Source organism: Erithacus rubecula, assembly GCF_903797595.1.
Source record: "Erithacus rubecula genome assembly, chromosome: 6".
NCBI classification, from domain to species: Eukaryota; Metazoa; Chordata; class Aves; order Passeriformes; family Muscicapidae; genus Erithacus; species Erithacus rubecula.
This window is the reverse complement of record NC_136688.1, coordinates 7,222,022-7,247,670: the sequence shown is the minus strand read 5'-3', so window position 1 is coordinate 7,247,670 and position 25,649 is coordinate 7,222,022. Positions and strand designations below refer to the sequence as shown.

The window sequence follows — 25,649 nt, the reverse complement described above, 5'->3', positions numbered from 1 at the left end:
AAGGCAAGGCCAGTCAGCAACTGCACTACACCATGGGTGAAATCTTGTCACAAAAATGATGTCAGAAAAATGTTAGCCAATGTTTTTCTTTGTATCCAGACTTGAACTTTATCAATGATGACTAACCACAAGGCCATGCATTTAAGTCAGAGTTTTCCTTGGCATTGGTGGGAGTTAACACCTTGCAAATATATTTTGCATTATTAAGCTTTTCACAACAGCTCATCTCATGCTCCCATGCACAAAAAGGCTTTTGCCTATGAGCACATCAGCCTCACTCCTCATCCAGTGGAGTAGCAGGTTCAGCAGTGGGAGATGCCAGGAAGAGGTTATTTTGTGCTTTGCAACTCAGATCCAGACCCTACAGAACAGGAGATCACTTCTGGGTACATTTTAAACACTCTAGATTCCTGAACTGCAAGTTTAACAGATTTATGGATGTGGCCTTGAACTGAAGTAACTACAAACATAAGTGACAAATCTTAAAGCATTTCTTCTGCCAGGAAAAGCTGTAAGAATCTCTCTTGGACTGTCAGCTAAACTCTATCCCACAGCAAGGTGGCAATATTGTAAATTCACAACCAATCCAAGACATATGGATCAGGGCTACTACTGTTTAAAAGACTGACAAGGTCCCCATTATGTTTTTCAAGCCCCACACCAGGGTCAGAAGCATCATTTTAACTATTACTTTCAGCTACAACAATTAGGAAAGAAAATCACTGAAATACCTTCAGATGTTTTGAACTCACAACCACCTGGATCACCATTACAGGCAAAAAAATCCCTATTACTTCTCTATCTACTTCATATCTGAAGAGTAGGATCCAAATTTAACATTGAAAGGATCCTGCATTTGACATCTCCTTGAAAAGAGATTATAGCATCACAGAGATTTCCCTGCACATTCTCTCCAACAGAAGCCTTAAAAAGCACATGCACATGTTTATTTAGTTAATAAAGTCTGCACAGCAGCTGCTGGTGGTCCCAGGGTTGTTTATTTTGTTTGTAAGGTTCACCATGTTTACAACATGGCTCAGCAGGTGTAGGTTCCTTAGCACCAACCTCCTCAAATTTATCCATCCCTACCCCCTTCTCTATCAGTTATGAGAAGCTGCATGTTAAAAAAAAAACATATCTGTATAACACTCTACTATTTAAAGCCATTCTACCATGAGTGAAATGTTAAAAAAAAAAAAAAGGAAAAACATTATAAAAGCTAAAGACATGTTCACCTCACAAGTTCAGTCTCAGCACACATGCTGTAATCTGTTGTCTGAACTCATTCTAATGCCACACATTCAGTGATTGAACTCCAGAGGGCTTGACATAGTTAAAAAAACACGTGGTGGTTGCTGCAGGCTGTAATTTCTTACATTTGACTTGAAAAATGCAATGCATCTCCCAAATGTGTTTCCACTGTAACTTCTTGTTTGAATCTTGCACACACTCCTCCTAAGTAGCCTTTCATCAACCAATAAATCCACAGGGAGGGGAAGCTACCCACTCTCTCAAAGCTCCATTACACAAGCTGATCTAAATTACACTAAAAACTTCAACTCCTCTGCAATCCTGGCAGTTGCCTGAATTCAAGGTTTAATGCCTTGCTGCTGTAGAGGTACCTGGAACTCATTTCAGGCCTGTTTTCTCAGGAGACACTTCCAGATTTATGGCAGAGCACCTGACAGTGAACACAGCCTGAAAACACAAGGATTGTTCACTGGACCACTGACTACATGCTTCAAGCCAAAGCAAACATCAGCTTTTGTCATCTGTCATGACTTCAGTTGAAATGTTTCTTGAGAGTAAAGTTTCTTTTTTTCCAAGCTTGAGGAAAATGCTGTTGCAGACATGTGTTGCTGTTCCCTAGCCAGGTTCCATCATGCCCTTCTCCCCTCCTACCCCCACAAAAATGCAGGTTTTGGAAGAGATTCAGAAAGAGGCAGTGTGCTTACCCCCCAAAAATGGTTAGATCATCTTTAATTCTAGCACCTGAAGTTATACAAGGGTTTGCTTAATAATCAAGTTTCAAAGAACTGTTGGACACATTCAGTTAAGGTGACAACTGTGCAATACCATTCAGTATTTCAATATCAGGGACCATACTCTTGAATTGTTTAAACACAATCCACAGAACTCAAAATTAAACAACCATCCACAGTTTAACTAAACAATCAGTTAAAAGTCTTACAGTTTAATAATTCACATAATGGTCAGTCTTTAGTAAGGGATACTGAAATTCATTAAAACACAACACTAGATTTTACTCTATAGGTGTGCTGGGCAGGCACATAATTGGCCATTCTTGGGTATAACCAGGAGAGTAAGGAGAAATTCACCACAGTTTGGCAAATCCCACATTTTGTCAGTTAAAAGTGAACTGTGAGAATTAAATACTCATCTTTACATATACACAAGTTATGCTGTGAAAGCATATTTGCTTACAAACATATAAAAATACTTGTTAACTAGTTTGATAAGAAAATAATGTATAAAAGTATATAGCAAAAACATTTAATCATCTCTGACAATGGAAAGATCAAATTCGTTTTTATATCACATGAAACAAAAACAGCTACAATTTTAATTTTCCTTAATCCCTTACCCAGAAATACAAAGGAAGACACAATTTGTTTTCAAACATAATGTAAAATTTCTTAATAAGCTGAAATGCCTCAATCCAGAATGAGCTCAGGTATTTGGCCATATCCTAATAGTAGTAGTAATCATCCTGTAGCTGTTCTGGATTCAAAAAATAAATACAGTAGAATGTTTTGGCCACCGAAATAAAACTGCAGCATAAATGAGAGATGAAAATTTTTGCTGACAATGAAATTCAGTGTAGGTTTCTTAAGGCTAGCTGAATACTCAAGTCTAATTTAACTGAGGGCAGAAACAAAAAAAAAAAAAAAAAAAAAGCCAATCCACCCCTTTTTTTAAAAATTATTCTCTATACTCCAATATAGGTCTCTGTAATAGCTAATGAAATGTCAGAAGTAAAAATAAATTAATTCACAAGAGACAACTTATGCATGACCTCAACACCTCGTCCTACAGGGTTTTGTTTCATCTCCTTTGCGAATAAAACTCCACAAGGTGCAAGCTCTGAAGGGACAGAAGGAAGGAGCTGTGGTATTAGAGAAGCAGCCTTAGTGTTTTGGTTTGAAGTCTGCCCCAGGATGACTGAGTCTTCTTCAAGAACTATTCTGCCAGCTTCTTGGACTAAGGCTATTCTGGTGACCACTTTTAGGACATGCACATGTAAGGCTAGACCAATACCAGAAGTGATGTAAAATGATGGAAAGAAAAAAAAATGATCTGGCAGTTGATAGCTTGGTTCTTGGGGTTCTCAGAAAATAACACAATGGCAGCCTTTCTTGTCTTTTTCTTTCCGTGTTGGCTCTGGTGAAGGAGGGCACTCTTGTTCCTGAAATTTCCTGAAAATAGGTATTTCAAGTTAAATTCATAGAATGATTTTCAGGTAAAATAAACACAACTAGTATATTCTACACTTTCATAGGGAATACACTTCCTTTTTACACTCAAATTAGTGATAAAATAAGTGAAATTACTGATGAAATAAGTGATAGTTGCTGAGTTCATCTTTTGGGATTTCTTGTTTTTAAGAAACCCCATTTTTTTTACAGAAGGGCAGTCTCAGATGCAGTTTATTTCATTTACTGACTAGGTCATGAATAAAATCTGAAAGACTAAGAACAAAATTCTTTCAGATATATATTAAATCAATGTAAACATTTTTCCTAATGTACCTTAGTGTTTTATAATGGAGATCACTGGCTAAAGCTTATAGGTAACAGCAGGCACAATCTTCCCAGCAATTTCCAACTGCAGCTATCCATTAATACATGGACATGAATTATCTCAATTACCATACCTTATAACTCTGACAAGTTCATGAAAAGCTTGGTCTACATTCAATCTGATTTTTGCTGAGGCTTCCATGTATACTACTTTAAGTTGTCGTGCCAGCTGCTGGCCTTCTTCTTGTGTCACCTGAAACAGAGAGCAGTCATTAATATCAAGGGTTGTGCAGGTTTCTATCAGTACACACTGCATGTCAAGGATCCAGCTCCCTCAAACAATAATGGTTATTTGGGCACAGAACAGTTTTCACCCTTTACATTATACAGCTAGGAAACAGACTTTTTTTAAAAGGAAGTTTCTGCAATGGACAGACTTTCCAAAAAACTCTCCTCACTCCAGGTGCCTTCACTTCAGCTCTGCACAAGACCACATTTTCCTTCACAGGCAGACATTAGTCTCTTGCTCCTCCTCAAAGCAAGTGCTTCAGTCAGCATCTGCTGGATTACTAACAGAATTCTGAATATTATTACCAAATTCACCTTTGCATTGTCCCAGCTAAATCTAGAGAAACAAAAAAACCCAAAAATCAGACTACTATTAAAACTGCTAAACTGCTGTTTAGCTTCTAAGTCTTTATACAAGTAATTTAGAAAAGATTTGTTAATGACATAGCAAAATATGAACATAGCCCATTTTAAACATAGCTTAGATTACCAGAGTTCTAAAAACCTGTGAGGTCTTCAGGTAATCCAGAAATACACATTAAAGATTATTTTAAAAATCCTGGCTCCATAATGACTTCTTGAGAGAGCAGTGGAAAAAGAGATGAACAGGAAAAAAGCAAGCATCATGAGAAGTTGGTACAAAATTTAAAGCTAGGAAGCAGAACACAGGAAGCCAGTGGCCAATCTAGGAAGGAGCCATAAGTCAGGCACAAGGCAAAACCAGAGGAGCCCAGTGTGTATTTTTGGAAGAGGTGGAAAGCAGTGAGGTCAGAGAACAGAGGCCACCCTGAGTGGTGCAAGGCTCCAAGGGGAAGGTCACCACAGGGCTGGGGAGGAAAGGGCAGCTTTCAGTGATAAAAGGAAGTGCAGCAGATCTTGCCAAGACAATGCCTAATGGATGAAATGTCAAAGATTACTCTGCTTTCACAGAAAAGCATTAAACCAGCACACAGAGGACTGATACAGGAACAAAAATAAGGAGGGTTTATTTTCAAATTAGTTTTGAAATGAAACTCAGAATATTCATTAGAAGAAGCAGCTACACAGAAATGGAAATAGATGGGAATAGCAAAGTAGCAGCAATCACCACAGTGGATGGTCTAGAAGTACTTTTCAGCTTGCAAAAGTTTCTTAACAGCTGCACAGTGGTTTAAGAACTTTCATGCATGGCATCTCCACATGTTTGATTCCTCTGTCCTTAGCATCCCACTGGTGCTATACTCATACACTTCCTGCTGAAATCAGGGCTGCACACACTAAACCCTGGTGAAGCTCTATAAAATGCTCCCAGCACCCTGTGCCATTAGCTGGAGTAATTCAGGATGCATCTGCTGATCTCACACACCCACAGCAACTCTGCATTCATTTCACTGTTATCTCCAGCTGAAGCCAAAAAAGAAATCCTCAGAACCAACTCAACCACAAGATCAACTGGAGCTGCCTTTTTAACTGCAGGGTGCACAAGGAGAACTGGAGCCTTCAACCCTTGACTATTGTTTGAAAACTGAATAATAAAGAAGACCCCTGCTCCCCTAGCTAGAACAATTGCACTTCAACTCTCCCCTCAGATGCTGAAATATTCCAATTGCAAAGCTTATGAAGGCTGCACAAATAATTGTAGCTGTTTTCTGGCACATCAGTGACTGCAGAATCTCCTAAAGTTTGCACCAGACCTTCCAGAACCTTCTGTACATCTCTACCTCAGACTTGTAAGTTATAGATACAACTCCACCAAAACTCCTTTTACTCTTCTTCATCCCTGCATAGTTTACTGCAGTCCCAGAAAATGAGAGGCTGAAGTTCAACAAAAATAAATAATTGGCAAGGAATGTATAATTCTAAGGAGAAAATGAACTCAGTTTTTAAGCATACATTTAAGGAATTTATTCAATATAGCACCTAAAGCACATTATAGGTACAACTCAAACACTGTAATAAAGTTAAGCTACATTTCCACAACAACCTGTATCTAAAACTTTATAAATACACTAAAGTTCTTGTTGTAGTTACTAGAATGTCTGTAACTGTTAAATTACAAAATAATCCTTTTTGTCAGTCTTATGAGTATATTGTCAAGTTACTTATAGTTATCAATCTTAGTGGCCTCAAAGTCAGTAAAAAAACATTTGGTTTGGAAACACTATGGAAACATATGCAGTGCCCAAGATGTAAATTAGAGGCCAGAACATACCAGTTCCATCTTCAAAGCTGAGGGAAATGCAAGTACACAGAAATACTTGCAAATAAAACCATGAATTTTCATTTTTGTTGTCCCTTCTTGAGTACAACAACCCTGTAACATGACAGGTTTTCCAGGAAGTGTGATGGGACAGCTTATTTAAGATCACCACAAAAATAAAAACTAAATCCTTTTTCTTCAAAGAACCCTGGATGTTATTTTGACAGAACTAAAGAGAACCACAGATTTGATGGTATTGACTGTGTGTACATCTGTGTGTGTTGGTTCTGCAGTTTTTAGTGAGCTTAACACTGAGTACAAATGAGAACCACTCAATTTCATCCTTTTTGTTATAGGATATTTTACTTTTTGTTTCTTGATATCACTCATTCAATGCTGCTCAGACAGTTAGTAAAAGTTTCTCACATAAAAACTCATTACAGAAGCTGTGAGCCAGTCAAACATGGAATAGCTTATTCCCCAGCTCCCTAAGTAAACCTTCTTCTGAAACAGTTTCCATTTGAGTACTTCAACAATAACCCTGTGAACACATGCCCCTCTCTCTTCACTATTCTGTCTGATATCTGTCAGAAATACATTAATTTCTGAAGTTTCCATGCTTTCCTCCACCTAAACTCTACAAGGCTGCCTAGCCTAACACTGCACCTGCATTTTGCCTGGACACTTGCACAAAACTAAGGGACACACCATACAGGTAACAATTAAATGTTTCCTCAAGTTTAAGAGGAATCCACTTCTACCACTCTGGTCACCCTACAGAGCTCCCAGCACAAATCCACTGCCCACTGCTGCCAAGAGCTCCACCACTCCTGCAGAGTGCATCTGTCATCCCAGTTCTCCTGCAGGGGTAGCTCACTCTCCCCTAGTCCAGTTTATCCACACTCTGTCAAGTGTCACTCTGGCAGGTGCAGTGGCTGTAAGCACTGACACAGGTTCAGACTGGCTCACTGCACTCAGACACTGCATCAGATGCCCAGCTGATCATGCTCTATAAAGCCCAAAATCCCACAAGGCACAGGAGCACCAGAGGTGTCCCTGGAGATAATCCCAACATCCACACTGCAAGTAGTTATTGCCACACTTTCATACAAGTGATAGTTAAAGAGTTAAGTCCCATGGACTTCTCTTTAAAACCTTACTTTAAAGGTAACAGGCAGCAGAGATGATCTCAGCACTAGGCCTTTGTGTTAGCTCAGCCATGATGCAAAAGCAAGAACTAAGATTTCATGAAACCCAAGCACTTTCCTGTTGCAACTTGGATTTTCCTTGAAACTCTGCCATTCCAGGAATGATCAGACTTGACCCAGTTTAAGCTAACAGTTACCTACAGAAAGTCATACATATCCTGCACTGACAAGTCTACTCCATCACTAGTGGTTATTATGAAAACATCTGGTGCTCTACTGAATTATCTTACAGTAGAAACATCCAGTGTTGAGTTCTAAGGAATTAACCCATTTAACAGAAAGGCTGCTAAACAACATCTACTTTAGGAAGAGCAGTGAGAGATAGTGCTTCAATTCTGATTTCAGAGTCAGCAATGTGTGACTGGGGAATTTGGAAACTCTGGCAGCTTAATTTCTTATCATCCATTCTAAAGATTAATGCTTGCTTGTCCTTTAAAGACTCATTTTTCTTTGTCAACACAACCTGTGGATATTGAGAGACAAAAATCACAAGAAAGATGCTTAATTCTATTTATCCATACAGCTATTACCATGACAAATTGCTATTTCAAACTTACTCTTTCACATCCCTCCCAAAACCATTTGGGAGTTGGCCTCTGGTGTATAAGGGCCCCACTAATTCACACCACACCTTTGGTGAGACCCAACAATTCATCAAGATCATACCATTGTTTGTGCACTTCTGCTGTACAACCCAGTTCATGCATTTCCTGAGAAACAGTTGCCACCACACGAGGATGATTAGTTATGCATCATTAGCCTCCAGATTTATGGTGTCACAACCAGAGTACTCTGTACTCTGTTCAACCTCAACACACATTTACTTGGATAAAGGTGTGGCCAGACCCTTGAGACATCCAGAACTCCTCCACATGTTTAACTCTTTCAGGCACAAGAAACCTGCAGACAGAGCAGGGTGATCTCCCTTGCCAGGCTGAGGTTTTTCCTCACTTTGGGACTGGTTGGTTTAGCTGGTGGCAGGACCAGTTGACAAGTTTTCAGCCAGATGAACCAGCTGGTCCCCTCAGTGACTGAGAGCTCACATTTAACACCCATCTGATAACATCTCCCTGCTTGCTGCTGCCAAAGGCGAGGTCTCACTTGCTTCCCCCACCCCAACTCCTCCCTGCTCTGCTCAAGCCACAGTCCCACCCCTGCCCATGCTCCCAGCACTGGCACTCAAGTCTTCCTGCAAGCTGATCCAGCTCACACAGGTCCCAGGAAGCCATTCCTGCTCCTCCCCATCCAGAGAGATGATTTAACTCCAGAAGTGCTTCAAGTGAGATCTGGGGAAGAGTGGGAAAGTGAAGTCAAGAGGGAGGGGAGCCTCTCCCTTTTGGGGACCAATTATGTCAGTTCAGCATCCCTAAACCATTCCTTCACACTGACTGAAGGCCAAGTGCAGCACACCATGTGATGGGGAAGGGGCAGGGAGGAGTTAAGAACATGCAGGAGCTGTTTTAAGCAAACCCAGAAGAGTTTTCCCAGCTACATCTGCCTAAACCCCAGCTTATGGATGGGAGTGACAAGCCCACCAATTGGTATATAAATGGTGAGTGACAGCACAAAAAAGTTATGCCCATCAGCATCTAATCAATTAAGCCAGTTAATATAGCCATAAAAAGCAAAAGGAAATTTTGGAGACATATTACTACAAGCAGCAAAATTGCAAAGTTAAGAGTTTAGGAAAAGCTGCTTTGAGGTTGAATGTGTTCCAGCCCATCTCTCTGCTAAAAAAGCAGCTTGGAACAGGACAGAGGGACCAGCAGAACAGGTGACCTCTCTGCCTTTAAGGGAGAAACAGAGGCAGTGTAATAACATTGGGAGGGTGGAGGAGAGGGAACAAAGTCCACAGCTGTTTCTAGAAATGGATGGACAGGTTTACCAACTACAATTGCAGCTATCCTGAGAGCTGGGACTCACAGCAATGATGTTGTTTCCCTCCCAAAGCATCTGGGTGTTTGTCCTTCAGCAATTACAATTAGCAGAATAGTTCAGTTTCACCTCCATAATTTCCACGCCAACATTTGTGCAGGAGATAAAGTATACATGTTCCAGGACCTGCAAGGTTAATTCTAGGAATTATGATGGTAACTAAAGAATGGAAGAGTTTTGCTTGTCTCAGGGACAGGCTGTTCTGTGATTGTGTGAGTACTTAAAGTTACTTCAGAGGAATTTTACTTCAGAGCTACTGCTGTGAAAACTTCTTTCAAGGCAACATCTTTCAGCATAGCTTTTAATTTTGTCATGATCTTTCTACACAGCTTCTGGGAAGAAGAGGGAGTGACAGTCAAGGGACTATATTCAACAGGAACTTTTTTTGTACTGTAAATATAATTCAACATTGCACAAACTCACTCACTGAGCTCTTTAAGTTATGTTTCTTCTTGTGAAACTCTTAAAACAGCAGCAATTTTAGTAATATTTACTTTATTCTCAGAAAATCATGTGTTTGCCACCCAGCTTTAGATGTCATCTTACTGTCTCAAGAGAGAATATTAAGCTTCTCAAATTAGCTGCTGAAGAAAATACAAGTCTGACATCTACTCTTTTCCTGCTGCTGTACTAAGATCTTCATTTCAGCTCAAATTAGTTTGATTCATTAAAATCAACAGCAACTAAGGAAAACACATTTGAAAGTCCTTTAAATCATTCTAAACTAAATATTTGAAGTTGTCTTGTGACTAAGATGTGAGGTTGAAAACGACTGGTTTTAAAACTTTAAGGTGCATAAATACAACAGAAATTGAGTCGCTGTACTTCCAGCTTTTAAAGCTTTAAGTCAGTTATGCAGAATATGAGCAGCCAAAAACAGTGAATAACCACTAATTTATACATAACAGCAGTGAAAGGTAAAAGCAGGAGCACTGAAGAGCAAGGATTGCTGGAGTTAGTGCTGGAATGCCTCTGCTGGCACAGGGCAGTGGTGAGTAACAGAACCGAGGAATTAGACACGTTCATGCCTGAGTAATCAAGTCATGATACAAAGCTCTCAGCTCTGTGAATAGATTTGGTCTCACCATAACCCCACTGAGTCAGACACAAGATGTGCTGTGTATGGAATGCCATCATGCTCTTAAGGCTCTTCAAGTACACAAACTGAGTGGAGTTTCTTGCATTGGAACTGGATTGTATGATATGACTTCCCATTTGTTTGTTCTCATTCTGGGAGGAAGTTTAGTTTTGAGGGGAAAACTGAACTTTCTGGCAGAAAGTGAGTAGTAACTAACAGCAAGTGCATTACCTGTCTTTGTTGGTCCAGATCTGCTTTATTACCAACGAGAATCATTGGAAACTCATCACGATCTTTCACTCTAAGAATCTGCCGCTGAAACTTGTAGATTTCTTCAAAGCTGTGGAAGAACACAAGTAGAGCATCAGAGCACTAATTCACAGATTCTCAGGTTCTGAAAAAGTTCAGAAATGATGAGTCACCTATTGGGATTTCCCTGCCATGACACACAAGCACAGGCAGCTGCAGGCACTCTGGAGTCACAGCATGACCAGCTAGAGAACCATTCAACACTCAACCTAAAAAAATCCCCAAGTGAGCAGTGTCCTCTGCATGGGCTGAGGTGGGGCTGCAGGGGGAGAAAACACTGAGTGTGTCTCAGTCCACAGGGACCCAGGGCCAATCTGTTGCAGAGAATCAAGCAACCACATTCCATTCTACAAATACTGACCCTGGAGTTCTACTCCATCCAGAATATTCAAACTACACCATGGAGACCCTAGTGATCAATATTTCAGCTGGCAATCTCCAGAGTTACTTCTAAGAATTTTGGGGGGAGCTATCAAAGCTGGGAACTTTTGTTTCATCAAGGGCAGAAAAATGGCAAGGCTAAACCATCAGAAAACTTTCCAGTTACCGACTAAGTTATACCATGTACTGATGCTGTTCAAGCCAAGGAATATTCCAGCAGTGTTTAAGGAAAGGTAAGTAGAGCAAAAAACCTTCCAGGACAGTATACTAAACAAGCTAGTTCTGGCCTAAGCGAGAATTTTTGGAGAATGAATAAATAAATCACTCCTTTTAAGTAAACACTGTTAAAGCTACATCACTACATAAAAACCTTCAGCACAGACATTCACATACCCTTTGCAGCCTTCCCAGATGTATAGTCTGAAGATATTTACACCTAATTTGCCAGCTAAAATTTACAAGCAAGATGATCACCAGTAAAAAAATCACATTAAAAAGAATTAGATAGCCAGAGCTTTGGTGCAAAGGTGAAGGGATGTATGTCACTAAGCACACACATGAGCTTCTAAGAAGATGAAACATCTCCATCTGCAGCCATTCAATCAGTGCATAGAAGTAAGCAGAGGGACCTCTGGAGAGCAGGCACATATCCCAAACACAGTCAAACCCAGAGCCAGCTACTTGATGCTGCACATGGCTAAGGGATATTCCTAAGAACTGACTGAAAACCAGTCACTCCCAGGAAAATGCTATTCTGGACTGCAATAAAGTTCTTGGATAGAGCTGTCATTTTTTTGGGTATGCTTTCACATTATCTATTGAAACAAACACCTTCACAAATTAATTGGTTCAAAATTGGTCTTCTTCAGTGCTGAAAGAACATCACACCTTGAACTTCATGATGACACAATGTTTTATTTGAGATTATTTCAGTTAAGAATAAGGTGCAATTTCAAAATACTTAAAACTTGTTTGTTTTAATAACTCAACCTCAGGCTTACCTTCCTCTATCAGTGACTGAGAAAACGAGCAGAAAACCCTCCCCTGTCCTCATGTACTGCTCACGCATGGCTCCAAATTCTTCTTGTCCTGCTGTATCTAGAACTGAACATAAGCAAAAATATGCATTATCACATTTCATGTTCTGATAGACTGAAAAAAAAAAAAAATTATTCCTGATAAGATATTGTGAGAGTCTCAGCCAAGCAGAAACCACTTTTTGTAAATACTACTGGACATTTTTCTAATATTCCCAACAAGTTCTTGCACTGACTGAGCAATTCAAGACCTACCAAACTCAACAATAAAACACTTGAGGACTTCTGCTAATTCCTGACCATCTGACACAGATGGAAAATGCTCAGACATGCATGGGGATGAGCATTGTTGATTTTTTCCTTAAAGAAATCACCAACGTGCATGAACTGAAATTTTTAAAGCAAACCACTTATATTGCATTTATATTGGGAGAGGCAGCACAGAGGTGTGCTTTTCATTCCACCATGTCACCCAGGTAACTCCTGGGAACAACAGAAATTCCTAATCCTGGTTTTGTAGGTATTGTGAGTGGCTACTTACTGTCCAAGCGTGCAGCTCTGTCGTCTATCACACATTGCTTGGTGTAGGAGTCCTCAATGGTGGGGTCATAATCCGTGACAAAGTAGGACTGCAGAGAGGAAAACAAGCCTGTGTCTTAGACAAGCACTCACAGGACACTCAGTGAGGGAGATGCTACAACTGGACACTTGACAGCACAAGGAAGGGGAGTGTGTTTATCCATGTACAGCTGCTTGACACTTCATCCAAAGATAACCAATAATTCACCATTCCCATTAAATGCTCATAAATTGGAGACATTACTAGCAGAGTTACTGAGAACTGAATTCTCACAGCCTAACATTTTCTAGACATTACTGGTAACTCCTAGGATTTCTCAGAAGTCCCTAGAAACTTTCAGTTTTTAAGATCCCTTGCAATTTCTCTGGATTTCTGCTAGGGTTTAGAAGGTCATTAACTTAGAAGTTTACAGGACTTCCTCTCCCATTCCAGAGCCAGCAATTTCTAAGAAGTATCAGGAATTTCTCAACTGTTTCTAGAATTCCCTAGCAGTTTTAGAACAATTTCCAGCAACAGCTCCACACAGCACAAGTGGCACTTAGTTTGTTAGTTGAATAGTTTGTGGGAACATCCTTGTTCCCAGGATTTCTTCCTGGTTTTAATGACTTTAAGCAGCCACATCCTCCAGAAAGACAATCCCTGAAAGCAGAATAAGCCATGAAATGCCTGTGCCACCCATGGCCTAAGCACAAGGCTGCACCAGACACTGCCAGGCTGTTGTTTATCACCCAGACTGCAGAGCAAAGCACATTCTGGTACATCCCTCTAGAGATTGGGTGATCTGGTACTGAATACTGGGTTAACAACAACATCAGAAGACAAGTTTAGAATTGAAAGGATGAAGCTTTAGCTAGCATGCAGTCATGGTAAAGTTAACTTCACCTAAAGCTAAAGCAATCACATTGGCATAATAAATCTGAACCCTGATCAAATTCCTTCCCATCTATGCTCCCAGCAGGCACCCAGTGCACAACCTGTGCAGAACTGCAGGATTACCACCTGGGTACATTATTCAGTTCTGTAAACCAGTAAGGAATTAGGAATGCTTTGAAACTACACATGGGCTCCTAGGAAGAACACTAAAAATCTGCTGCCCCCAGAGCAGAGACCCTGAGCAGCTCCTTTGCATTTTAAGCAGACATCAGTGTCCTCTCAGGATACACCTACACAGCAGTCTCAGCTGTTCTGCATGGATGGCACCCAGGCTGAACAGCCCCCCTGCTTCAATCCCACCCACACCAATCAAAACAAACAAACAAAACCCTCACCACTAAAAAATTCCAGTAAACCAACAGGCATGGCATCCTAAATGCAACACACTGCCAAAGTGCCTATCTAGAGGCAGCAGAACACTCACCTCAGAACAAGAAGCTCCTTCAACTACAAGTCATCCCTTTACCTTGCTTCCATTCAAGATTTAAAAAGGAAAAAAAATCAGCCTTCAACTGTTCTCCTCTTTTTTTTTTTTGCCTTGACTCAAAACATGCCATCCAGGAGCTTAAGAAGAGACTTTGAGGAACTAATTTACATGAACTGTAAATAACTGTAAACAATTCTTCTGTGCCTTTAACAATCTTTGAAAGATGGATGACAAACTTTTGTGAACACACAGATGTATAAATAAAATCATTTACAGAATCTGACTTTAAAGAGATGATCACAAGGAATGGAATTTAAGTTCTATGTTTCATTAAGGAAACAAAGTGATATTTATAAAAAGCATTAGGTGACTAAACCATAGAAGACAAAGCCTGCACTCTGAAATTACTCCCTATCCCTCTCCAGCTTTCATTCTTCCATCCTGCAGAATTCAAAGTTACTGTCTGAACCTTTACATCTACAAAATGGTAAAGGATAGCAGCTTTTATTTAAACAGGAGAATTTGGAATAGATTTATTTCACTCTTAGGAATCAGTGCTAGTAGAACACCTAAAGCAGCAACTTTATACCCAGCAAAGGCAGTATTTTTCACTAAGAGAGTTCAGAAAAAGAAAGCCATAATGATCTCAGACAGATTCTTCGTATTTTCCTCATTATCTGTCCACAGGCCAACAACTACAGCATGTTCTGTAATCTGCAGGGCATTTCTGTGATTCCCTCCACCCTTTCTAGTTTGTTTTTTTTCTTAATTAAAAAAAAAAATCCAACTATACACAAAGCAAGAGTGCAAGACTAGAGACATGGAGCATGGCTCCTCCCTCAAAAAGAGAAACAAGATTAAGTTGTCCTGATGCAGCATCAGCCTAATGTCAAATTCAGAATGAGCAGATGCCACAGCTCTCCTGTGTAACAATTGCTCTAACATGTATTTTCATCCCTCCCATGAAGCTGCAGTGCCAAATCTGCTGTCACAGCCACTACAGGAGAGGTCTGCAGGGCAATTAGTGCTGTGGTTTACCTCCAGGCACTGGACAAGGCTTATGTGCCTGAAACAGCTGCTGGTTGTGAAGGAGAATTCCCAAATTGCACTGGGACTACGTGCTGCAGGAAACACAACAACCACAGGCCTTATGCAGTCTGGAGTGATTTACAAAAATTAGGTGTAGCAGACACAGCATTTATCAATTTGAGCAGAAATGGACCTTCCTGCTGCTGTTCAGGCAGTGTTTAAGGAATTAAGGCATGGCAGAGCATACCCTGAAACATTCCATAAAACCATCCCTTTGCTCCTGGTGCCTGCACACCCAGCCAGCCCAAGACTCCACACCACCATAAATAACTTGGTAGAGGTCAAGGAGTTTGTGGCAGAACTGCTTAACAAGGAGCACAATTCCAGCAGGCACAAACCACTGACAACCTACTGGCTTCAAACTGATGCCAACAAATGAGAGGAACAAGCACATCCCAGAGTGTTGGGATACCCACCCCTGCCTACTGCTGTCTGAGCTTTAGGAAAGCTCTGAGCAGCCACCCTGCTGGGCTGCAGCAGGAGCCTGGGATGGGAGCTGGCATGGAACACACTGCATGGATCTCTGGGGTGGCCTGATATAGCCCAGGGTGTCAGATCTGCTCTTCTAGGAGTGCTTGAGATCCTCTGACAAATCCATTCAGCTGGCTCCACTGTAGTTGGCCACTGCCTGCAGGAAATAATTAGGAGCAGCTAAATTTCTTCTAAGGAGATAGTAACTTGAGCACTCTCTCCTGTTACACCACTCTCTTAATCACCAGCAAAATCAAATCTCTTTCCACCCATCTCCTAGGAGGGAAATGAGAAGTTGAGCCCAGTAGTCTCATCAACCACTCAATTTACCCTGAATATTATGCAACAGGTTTTTCTAGGTTTTCTCCTTCTAAGACTGGTGAGGCAATCAAGTCCAGAGATGGGAAAGCCTGCTGCCAAAGGAGAAAAAAAATCAAAATAACATAAAAATCCCCAATCCCACACCACCTACATCACCTACAGCTGAGCAACCCACCACTAAAATCCCTTCCTATATACACACTCGTCATCTTAAAATGCATTTCACATGATCTCCTGACCTTCACAGGAGTTTCTACTTGCAGTGCATGGAAACAATGACATTACACAGGATACTGCTCTAGCAGTCTTTGTTTTAGGAAACAGCAATCCCTAAATCATTGATTTAATCACTCAAGTCTTTTGGTAAGGAGAAGATATGAAAACCTTCCTCCAATTATATGTTGCATTTAATACACACAGAGAAATTCCTCCATTAGCTTACAAGCTTGAGTCCCAGTCTATAAATTAATAAAAATGACTAAGTAAAGACATCTTTGATGGAAAACCCCAGCCCCAGCTCATACTTTTAAGAAGCTTTTCACATTTACCCTTCACCAAGTAATCAACAGCCCACAAACTGCAAAGCCAGGAGGCAACTTTCTCCTGCACTTTCATGTTTTAGGGTGGCAGAGAAGTAGATGTTGACAGGAAGCTGCTCTAAGCTGCAGTCCAGAGGCTGCACAGCATTCTTTCCTTTCTCTTTACACCAAGCTCCAAGACCATGCAGTGAAAGGCAGCCCAGCACAGTGAGAGCACACCACTGAGTGAGTTAAGGGAGAGGAACATGCCAAAATATATATTCATCCTTGCTGTCTCTATAATCTCCATCTGTATTTACTAAACACACACATAATGTTTCAAAGAGCCACTGGTTGCTTATTTAAATTTTTTCCACATATTTTAAGTTTTTGGTTCAAACCCAGTAAAGGCAAGGAAATAGAAGGGTTTCCACCCTCCAGCTACAGTTACAGACCAGCTCTGGATTTAAATAAGCATCTGCAATTTGAGCATTGCAAACAGCCCAAAAATCCTCCCTAGCTGTAATTTTTATGCTAGGACTTAAAACAAACATGTGTAGCATCCACCAACACCAAAGCTTCAACTTTAGACTTGAATACATTCCCAAACATCTGAAACACAAGATCCCAAGACACTCCTGTGCTGTGCTCCTTGACAGAATATTTCTTCTGGCAGTGTCTCCTTTGCCTGCCTTTCACACCATCATCTCTTCTCCAGGTTTTACCTCATTTTCCCTGCACTTCACCCAGAGCATGCCTGCTCTTGACCCACTCCACCAGTGAAGCCCAATTCATCCCCTGCCCTGCCAGGTCTTCACTGTGGGCATACAACAGCCCTATCACACCCCACACTGATCACATCAGAAATATTTAACCCTGAAGAAGACAGAAACCCAAGTTCTCTTCATTTAAATGAGTATTTCTACATTCTTTCCAAGCCATAGACAAAGTCAGTGCCATAGATTAAGACAGAGCTCTGGTGCCATGGCCAGTTAGTAGGACCATAAGTGCACAGCTTTCTGTTTGAGGTATTTGGCTACACCATAAAAGCCTTCCCAGACCATGAGTTAAGATCTGAATGACTGCACAACTCAGTTTGCAACTTCCATTGCTTTCCCACCCAGGAAATCTTACAGCCTCTGCCTTCAACTCTCCTACCTAAGAGTGGCAGAGCAGCTGAGTCTGTACTGAAGTGACCCCAGTGACACACTGTGACCTCCTCCATGTGGCAAAGGAGATGACAGACCACTCCTAGGAGCTCTAATCTGTGATCCTGTCTCTGGAGGAGCAAGCAGACAGGTTCTATATCACCACAGGCAAGTTCCTAGAGGATGGGTGACAGTAACCTGCCACCTTGTCCAAGCACTGTGCTGCTCTGGTCCAGAGCCAGCCTGCCCAGCAGAAGGGGTAATCAGGAAAAGCAACAGCTCAGAGCCTCAGCACCTCAAGGGATTAAAGGAACCTCCTTCCACAGCACAAAGGAGAAGTCATTTCTTTAGAGTACATGAGTTGGCTGGCTACAAAACAAGGAAAACATGCAGTTAAAAAACCCTAACTGACTTCTAGAAGCAAACATAAACCCAGACTGCATTCCAGAATAAAGGAACAGACAGAGCAAAACACACAAATTTAGCATTTTGCAGTGCCCCAAGCATTTGGGTCACAGAAAAACCCAAACAAACTAAAAACACACCACTAATCAGAGAGCCTCTGACAAGCTTGTTCCAATAGCAAACACACACCTCCCCAAGAGCAGGTGGTTCACCAGGACCAGTATTTCCAGCCAGGTTTAATTGGCTGGTGCTGGAAAAGCAGGAGGTGGATGCTGCTGGGGTTGGTGACAGAAGTGCCACCTCTGCAAAGGTTTTGTGCAGTGCCCAAACTGGTACCAGACAAGGACTGCAGGAGGTACCCACTGCAACCCAGCACCATTCCAAACACAAATGCTCAGGACTGCAATCAGCATGCTCTGCTGGCATAAACAAACACTCACATTTCACAGAATGAGGGCAAGTATTTGGGTGTTGAATGCTGGGAGAATAGGAAAATAAAGGTCTAGAATTATCCTGATAAAAACTAGACTAAAGAAACAATGATTAGAACACTGCCTCGTGCTACAGAAAGCTGTGTCATCATCCAATCATCCCATATTCCTACACATCTTTAAGAGGTTCTTTCTTTTAATTATACCAACAGTAAGAGCACCCATTCCTTTCTTCCAAGAATCATAAATTAAAAGATAGTCAGTGCTTGCAAGTAATCAATGATGCTTCCCTCAATTTGCACTATTTCCCACTGCCCTAATGTGTACTGTCAGCATTGTTATGGCTGTCCAGGGAAACAGATGTCATTTGTAACTTCAATTACTGCCATTACCCAGTGATGTGAAACACTTCATTTCATGAACAGAGAAAACTGAGGCACAAAGAGAGATGAGGATTAAGCTGAAGGAAGTTATAGTGAAAAATGACATGAGACGTGTACAAGCTAAGCTTGTACAAAGCTTGAAAAAATAGCAACACACACATATATATAGTACCAAACTTTAAAATTAATTACATGCTTAATCAAACATTAATGTTTCTACTAAAGAAGAAAATCATAAAGGAAAATGCAAAGTTGTTGAGCCAGGCAGCCTTAGAGTACATCCATGAGATTACTCCCATGCCAACACACAACTCAAAGACAGAAGAGACAGTAGAATACAGAAATAAACACCTGACTTTGTTAAGGAGAGGGAAGTCTTCTCCTTATATTTTTTTATGCAATGCAAGGACTGTCAGAAGCTGTGCATAGGCTGGAAACACAAAGTGAGAGTGCTATTACACAGCCACATACTCTTCTATCACTCTTCCTCCATGGACACTGATCACAGAGTGAGCACATCAGGAAAACTCCTAAGAAAAAGTGTGTTCACTGCATGGGCATATTTAATGCACATAGCTAAATATAACACTGTCTTCTCTATGGGCTTTGTTCTGCTCACTACCCACAACACCTAATAACAAAACTAGTTTTGCATCCCTCACAGGTGTGTGGAAAGATGAGTTAGGATGGGAGGGTATGGAAGGTAAAGTGTCTACAATTTGAATGTTAATACATAAATCTGTCTATGCACCTTTTATTTTTGCATTTCCTAAGTGAACACTTGGATTTTGTATCGATAAACACACTCATTCCCAATGCTATTTCTCCAGACAGCTGTATGCTAGGAAATTTCAGATTTCACCCCCAGCTGAGCAGGACTGACTTGTGTGACAGATTTAAAAGCCAGGTTGGTTCTGGAGCATCACCTCACTCTGCAGTCACACAGTGGACCAAGACCCAGGAATATGAAAGACTGAAATCAAACTGACTGTAGTGCACTGACAGGGAACAACCATCAGCTCTTACACATTCCAACATGCCTAAAATACTGTCTGCTAATTTTTGCCCTTCCCCTAACTGCTACTTCAAATAAAGCAGCTTCACCTTCTCCAACCCCACCCTTTTTTTATCTCCCTCAACCTGGCATCTAAGATATGGCTAGCAAAATAATTTGGGTTTACAGGTAGAAATCTGAAGAGTGTAAGTGTTAAACAGATAATTACAAGATCCAGGGAGGGGAAAAATAAACCCAGATACAGATTTGCTTGGGGAATAGAAAGTGTCTTTGCCATTTTGACTAAGACAGTCTTTTAGTGCATGTTCAAATCATTAAAGAATAATCATCAAAACTATTTTTCTGGAAAGTTAAACACACCATCAGATGCCAGTGCAGTCTCAACTTGATGACCTTAAGTGCCATTTTCAATCTAAAGGGTTCTGTGTTTCAAATTATGGATGCTGGCTACATGAACATAATGTGAATACTGATGAGAGTGGGTTTCCTTTTCATATATATTTTGCAATGCATGTGAACAGCTTTTAAAATATTAACTCCCTTCAAAAAACAGCAGACTGATACTTTTGAAAAGCTTTCACCTTTTAAACTCAAACTGAATCTGACTGTGCTTAAGTCTCCTTTCAATTCCCAGCTTACAGCTCTCCCCACAAGACAGCAGCTTGGTATTAACAGCTCATCAACCTGTGAGCATTTGCCTCCAATTTACAATTCTCAAACATCCCAAAATCAAACCACACCAAACACACTCACTCAGAGCCCTGCTTTAGGCAATATGTGCACTGAACTTTGGCCCACTCAGTACTTCCTAGTGGTGCAGTTTTCATTGCTCAAGATCAGAGGAGGTGCACTTTCACTGTCTGACAAAAGCTCTGTAATGCCTCCAGTTAATGCCCTTTTACTGCCAGTAAGCACCTACAGAATTCTTTGAAGGCAGCTCTGCAATTCCTCAAGTTGAAACAAGTCTGACTGGAAAGCATAGTCTACACTGCAAGCTTACTTGAGACTTAATTTCATTTGTTTTTGCTTCACAGTAGATATGTGCAGGAACTATGAACACATTATGTACTTTATCTTCCTCATCTTAACCACTCATAATTCAAGAAATGTTTAAAACATTCATGACACACTATCTTGTCATCCACTAAGTTTTATCATGTTTAGATAGTTTTCAAAGTAGCAGCTCATGATAAGCTCAAGGTTTTTTTTCTCAAGAAAGCAGTGATTTTTTTTAAAAAGTACATGTCTGATTTTAGGACTGTATACAACCACATAAGGGGGACTACAGCTGTAAGAGAAAAAGTAAGGTTGCTCCAAAAATCCCCTGGTGAGACAAAAGTCATAGAATACTTTCTCATACACATTATTAGAAATAAGTAGAACACCTCAAGTGTAATTAAGACATTTTGACTTATATACTAAGTACAGTAACTGGAGAAGACAGAGTCAATTAAAATCTCCCTTCCCTTCTGTAGCTTAGACATAACTCTACCACAGTCAGCAACAGACTCCAGCTTAGGGCATTTCCAGCCTATTAACCAAGAAGCCACTTCATAACCCTGATAAACTTGGACTTTTCAGATTGTCTAGCTTAGGTTATGGACATTTGGAGCCAGACAAACGCATTAATTAAAATAAGAAGCTTTTCTAGCCCAACAAGCCAGTAAGACAAAGCCACACTCCAGCAACTCTAACCTGTATTTCACATTTTAAGTACCTGAAAATGTTTGATCCCTGGGACTCTACAGCAAGCTAAGATCAAAACTTCCTCAAGTTCACACCTTTCTTATTCTGACAGGTTCATCAGAAGGAATCAGGTAGAAAGCATGAGGAAGGTAAATTCTCTACATTCTTCCTCTTCAAACATTTAACATGGAAATACAATCAGGTTCACTAGCCTAATAAGCCCAGAGCCTACAGTTTTCTAGAATAAGTCAAGCTTGAATTAAATAGTTCTAGTATTTCATTTTACAATTAAACTACAGCAACTTCCTAGTGAAACAGGGAGGTTTTATCATTCCCAGTCCTGACATTCCCCTGCTGCCTTCAGGATGATCAAGAGATCAGAAAATCCAAATTGCCACATAAAAATTATAAAAATCCCTCATCCAAATAAATAATAGGCATGCAAACCACATTCATATGTCCAGGCATCTTATTAAAATTCACCTAATATCACCAAGATATGCCTTTTGACCCAACTTTAATATATACAGCTACTTGATTAATACACAATTTGCCCAAATACAAAAATGCCACAGAGTAACTGGGAACTGAACCCAAAGAATGAAAGCTTCCAGAAGTTTTGACCATACCACTTGTTCTGCCGGGAAAGAAAAATGTTGAAATTACTCTTTCAGACCCAGTGACACACTTTATTTACACTGCCAGATCATTGTAGACACTCATAGCAATGCACTAGTTCCTGTCTTGTAGGGTTTTCTCGATTACCAGTAAATTCCCTGGAATTTTTGAACACAAGCTTGGACAATATCCAACATAATAACACTCAGTTTCATTAGCAAAGTCTGGAGTGCTTTATTTTTCAAAGATTTGTTGACTGATCATTAAAAGCTAATTATTTAGGAAAAAGCTATAAAATAGCACTTCTTTCTAATAAGAACTATTGCTTCAAGAAGATAAGCACAGCTCTAATAGCTTTATTTGCCCAAATCACATATTTATTCAACTCCAACCTTTTGGCCTTAGATTAGGCTGTCTAGACTAATTTTGCAGACTACAGACAATTACTATTATCTTTAAGTTTGGAAAGTGCTATAACCAGAAGTGTCAGGAATGCTGAAATTACAGCTGTGTAAGTGTTATTTAGCCATCTATTTTCATTAGCAAGGCTAATAATTATTAGCCTTCCCCCAGATCCTCACCCAACTCAGTAAAACACATGCAGTTATCCTGCAGCATGACAGTTTCAAATGATAATGAAATAATTGGTTGCCTACCCATGAAATCATGGACTCCTTCAAAGTGTGTTAATCATTCAGCAGTGACAGCATCAGAGGCTGCATGGTGCATATATTATGATGGTAAAATGTGCTGCAAAATTAATTAAAACAGGAGCACACTAGGTAACTTTCCTTTAGAAAAGAGTGTCTGAGCAGCTTGCAAGTAGCAAGCCATCAACAAGAAATTCAAGATAAAAATTCCAAGAGCAATAATGTACTAAACACCCACTTTGCACACATCAATTTCTAAAGTTTGAAAGCCACACCAAGCCAGGCTGATTAACCCAAGGCCCACTGGTCCCATGCTGCAGGCTCAGCAGTCAGGAGTACCCAGGGTTTTTTTCACATCCATATCAGTCATCAATCACACTGTATTCTGAGATGAAGATATGCTTTCCTCCACGTGAAAGCATTTCTCAGAAGTTTGTGACTAAGCAGCAAAACCTCAAAGCAGGAGGATTTGCAGTGGTCAATAGGTGTTTTTTTCCATGTGATCTGTACGTGCAGATTTGGCCACTCTGAGCTGGGGCTCCCACGGGGACCAAGAAGGAGAACAAAGCACTTCACACCACTCACTCCCAAATCAGCCAAAAGCTCCACAACCTTCATGTTCCCTCTGCCAAGTGAACTTTTTCAAGAGATTCACGTTTCAGCATCTGATTTTTAACCAGACACATCAAGGAGAAGCACTTATTACCTTAGTTTGGGATTTAGAGCCAAACAACAAGCTTGGGAGTATTTTTTTAAAAGCAAAGCTAAGGTGTCAGGTTAAGCCACCTAATTGTGAGAGTGAAAAGGAAGGAAGGGGATCTCTTCCAAGGTAGGGCAGGCTGTGTCAGCCTTTTCACACCAGGGACAGTGTGTTCAGACCTTCCTGGCACACAAACCTTTGTTTTTGTCCCACTGCTTGGGCACGGTGTTGAACAGATCCAACCCTGACAGACGGGAAGAGAAAGAACCCAGACTCAGCCATTGTAAACTGAACTTAGCCAAGCAATGTGTAAGTCACTCCAGGTTTGGAGCAGGATGGAGAAACCCAACCCCATGTGAGCAGAGAGATACCCAACAGAGATATTTCAGTGACGCAGGCTGCCCTGAGATCACCATGGGGCACCATGCTTGTCAAAGCACAAGCACATTAAACACAGGCTAGGCTCACAGATGGGGACACTACTGCTGCAGAAGTAATTGTTCACATGAACACTAGCCTCAAAATTCCAGGTTTCTGGAAGAACAGAAGCTCAGAAATCAAATACATGGTGTGCAAGAGCCTGCAGTGCGGACTGGTGTAACTGAAACAAAGTTTCAGCTGGACAAATAGCTTTGGAAAAAAGCAATACAGAGTATTTTCCATCACAGATACCAGGGGATTACAATGCTTTCCTTTCCAGCCTAATCAGTGCTTGCAGAAAAGTTTAATCTTAATGTCCTTGAAGAATGTCTTCATAGGCTCTCTCAGTACCAGCAGCAGCAGATTTCAAGATCAAAGGTTATTACTCCTTCCCATCTGACAACAGCAGAACTCAGCCTGGATTTCTCATCAAATGGCAAAGGCACAGTACAGCACATGAGGATTGTTTACAACAGGCTATGCAGCACTTCATTTCTGACTTTTCAGAAGCAAAGCCATGTCTACTGGAACTTCTACATTACAGACAAACAACCAAAAGTCTTAGAAGAAATGCAAGAGGTAAGAAAGGAAGTTTTATCCTGAATATAAACAAAAACAAGGAAATCCAAACCACGAGACTCATGATTGGGAAGACAGAATTTATGGCTCCACTCTGTGTTTGCATCAGCATCCCACAAGTCAACCCAAACATGCTGTCCTGCATATCTCCAGACCCTCAGTGGCACGAGGTTACCCAGTGAGATCACTTAAATCAGCACACTTGCAGAGTAGCACATGAATCTTATGTGCAATCCTAACATTGCCTGTGCACCTCCTTCAAAAGCACAATTTAACCAATACTCACATATAGGGAAATGTGCACACAGCCAAATTCCAGGAACCAGAAACTACTGAGTGGTTTTACCACTGCTGATCCTGACACGAGTACAATGTCATAGCACGGAATGGTTATAAGCACTGCCTTGCTAAATTAGCTTGTTAGTGGATCTGCAGGGGAAAGGAAGAGATCCTAAAGCCCCTGTAAGCACAATTAAAATGCTCTTAAGCAGTGCCAGAATTTTCAGTCTCAGCAACTTCATATTTTGAAGTCAAAACAGTGTCAAATGGAAACACGCTTATGTCCTCAAATTTTATTTAAAATGCTTTTGCCCTCAGTAATCAGTCTACATATTTAAGCAAGCAATGACTTCCATCTAAAAAAACCCCTTTATTTACGAGCAAAACATTTGGTTGTACTAAAACCAACCACAGTGTTTCTTCCCCTTTGCCTGTGCACCTGCAGGTGTAGTACCACTCTTAGTCAGCATCACCCCACTCATAGGGCAGGGAAACATGTAGAAATCTCAGAGGGAGTTTATTTTTGACTTTGAAGTACCACAGACACCACATGGAATAGAAAAAGAGACAACTAACATTAATTAATACCTATGGCATTGCTGTTAGTGTTAAGAATGCTCAAGAAAAGTCTGGATGAGGCACTTTGTGCCATGGTCTAGGTAACATGGTGGTGATCCACAGAAGGTTGGAGCTGATGGTCTCAGAGGTCTTTTCCAGCCTAATTGATTCTATGACTGTTAGGTGAATATTTCACATGACTTTTTGAGTTGGAGGACATGTTGGATGTTAATCCTGGCCTTTGCACTTTTACAGCACGTAT

The 25,649-nt window shown here is 40.7% G+C and overlaps 1 protein-coding gene across 1 annotated transcript in view; it reads right to left on the bottom strand.

Moving 5' to 3' along the window:
• Nucleotides 1-1,951: 1,951 nt before the first annotated feature.
• The window catches only part of RRAS2 (RAS related 2), a 39,983-nt gene continuing 16,285 nt past the window's right edge, over nucleotides 1,952-25,649 (bottom strand). Inside the window, exons 2-6 of the mRNA XM_079308077.1 lie at nucleotides 12,718-12,805; nucleotides 12,141-12,243; nucleotides 10,681-10,789; nucleotides 3,896-4,014; nucleotides 1,952-3,437 (exon numbers count right to left, since the gene is read on the bottom strand). Coding sequence (XP_079164203.1) covers nucleotides 3,350-3,437; nucleotides 3,896-4,014; nucleotides 10,681-10,789; nucleotides 12,141-12,243; nucleotides 12,718-12,805 — 507 coding nt within the window. The 3' untranslated portion in view covers nucleotides 1,952-3,349. The remainder of the gene's footprint in view (nucleotides 3,438-3,895; nucleotides 4,015-10,680; nucleotides 10,790-12,140; nucleotides 12,244-12,717; nucleotides 12,806-25,649) is intronic.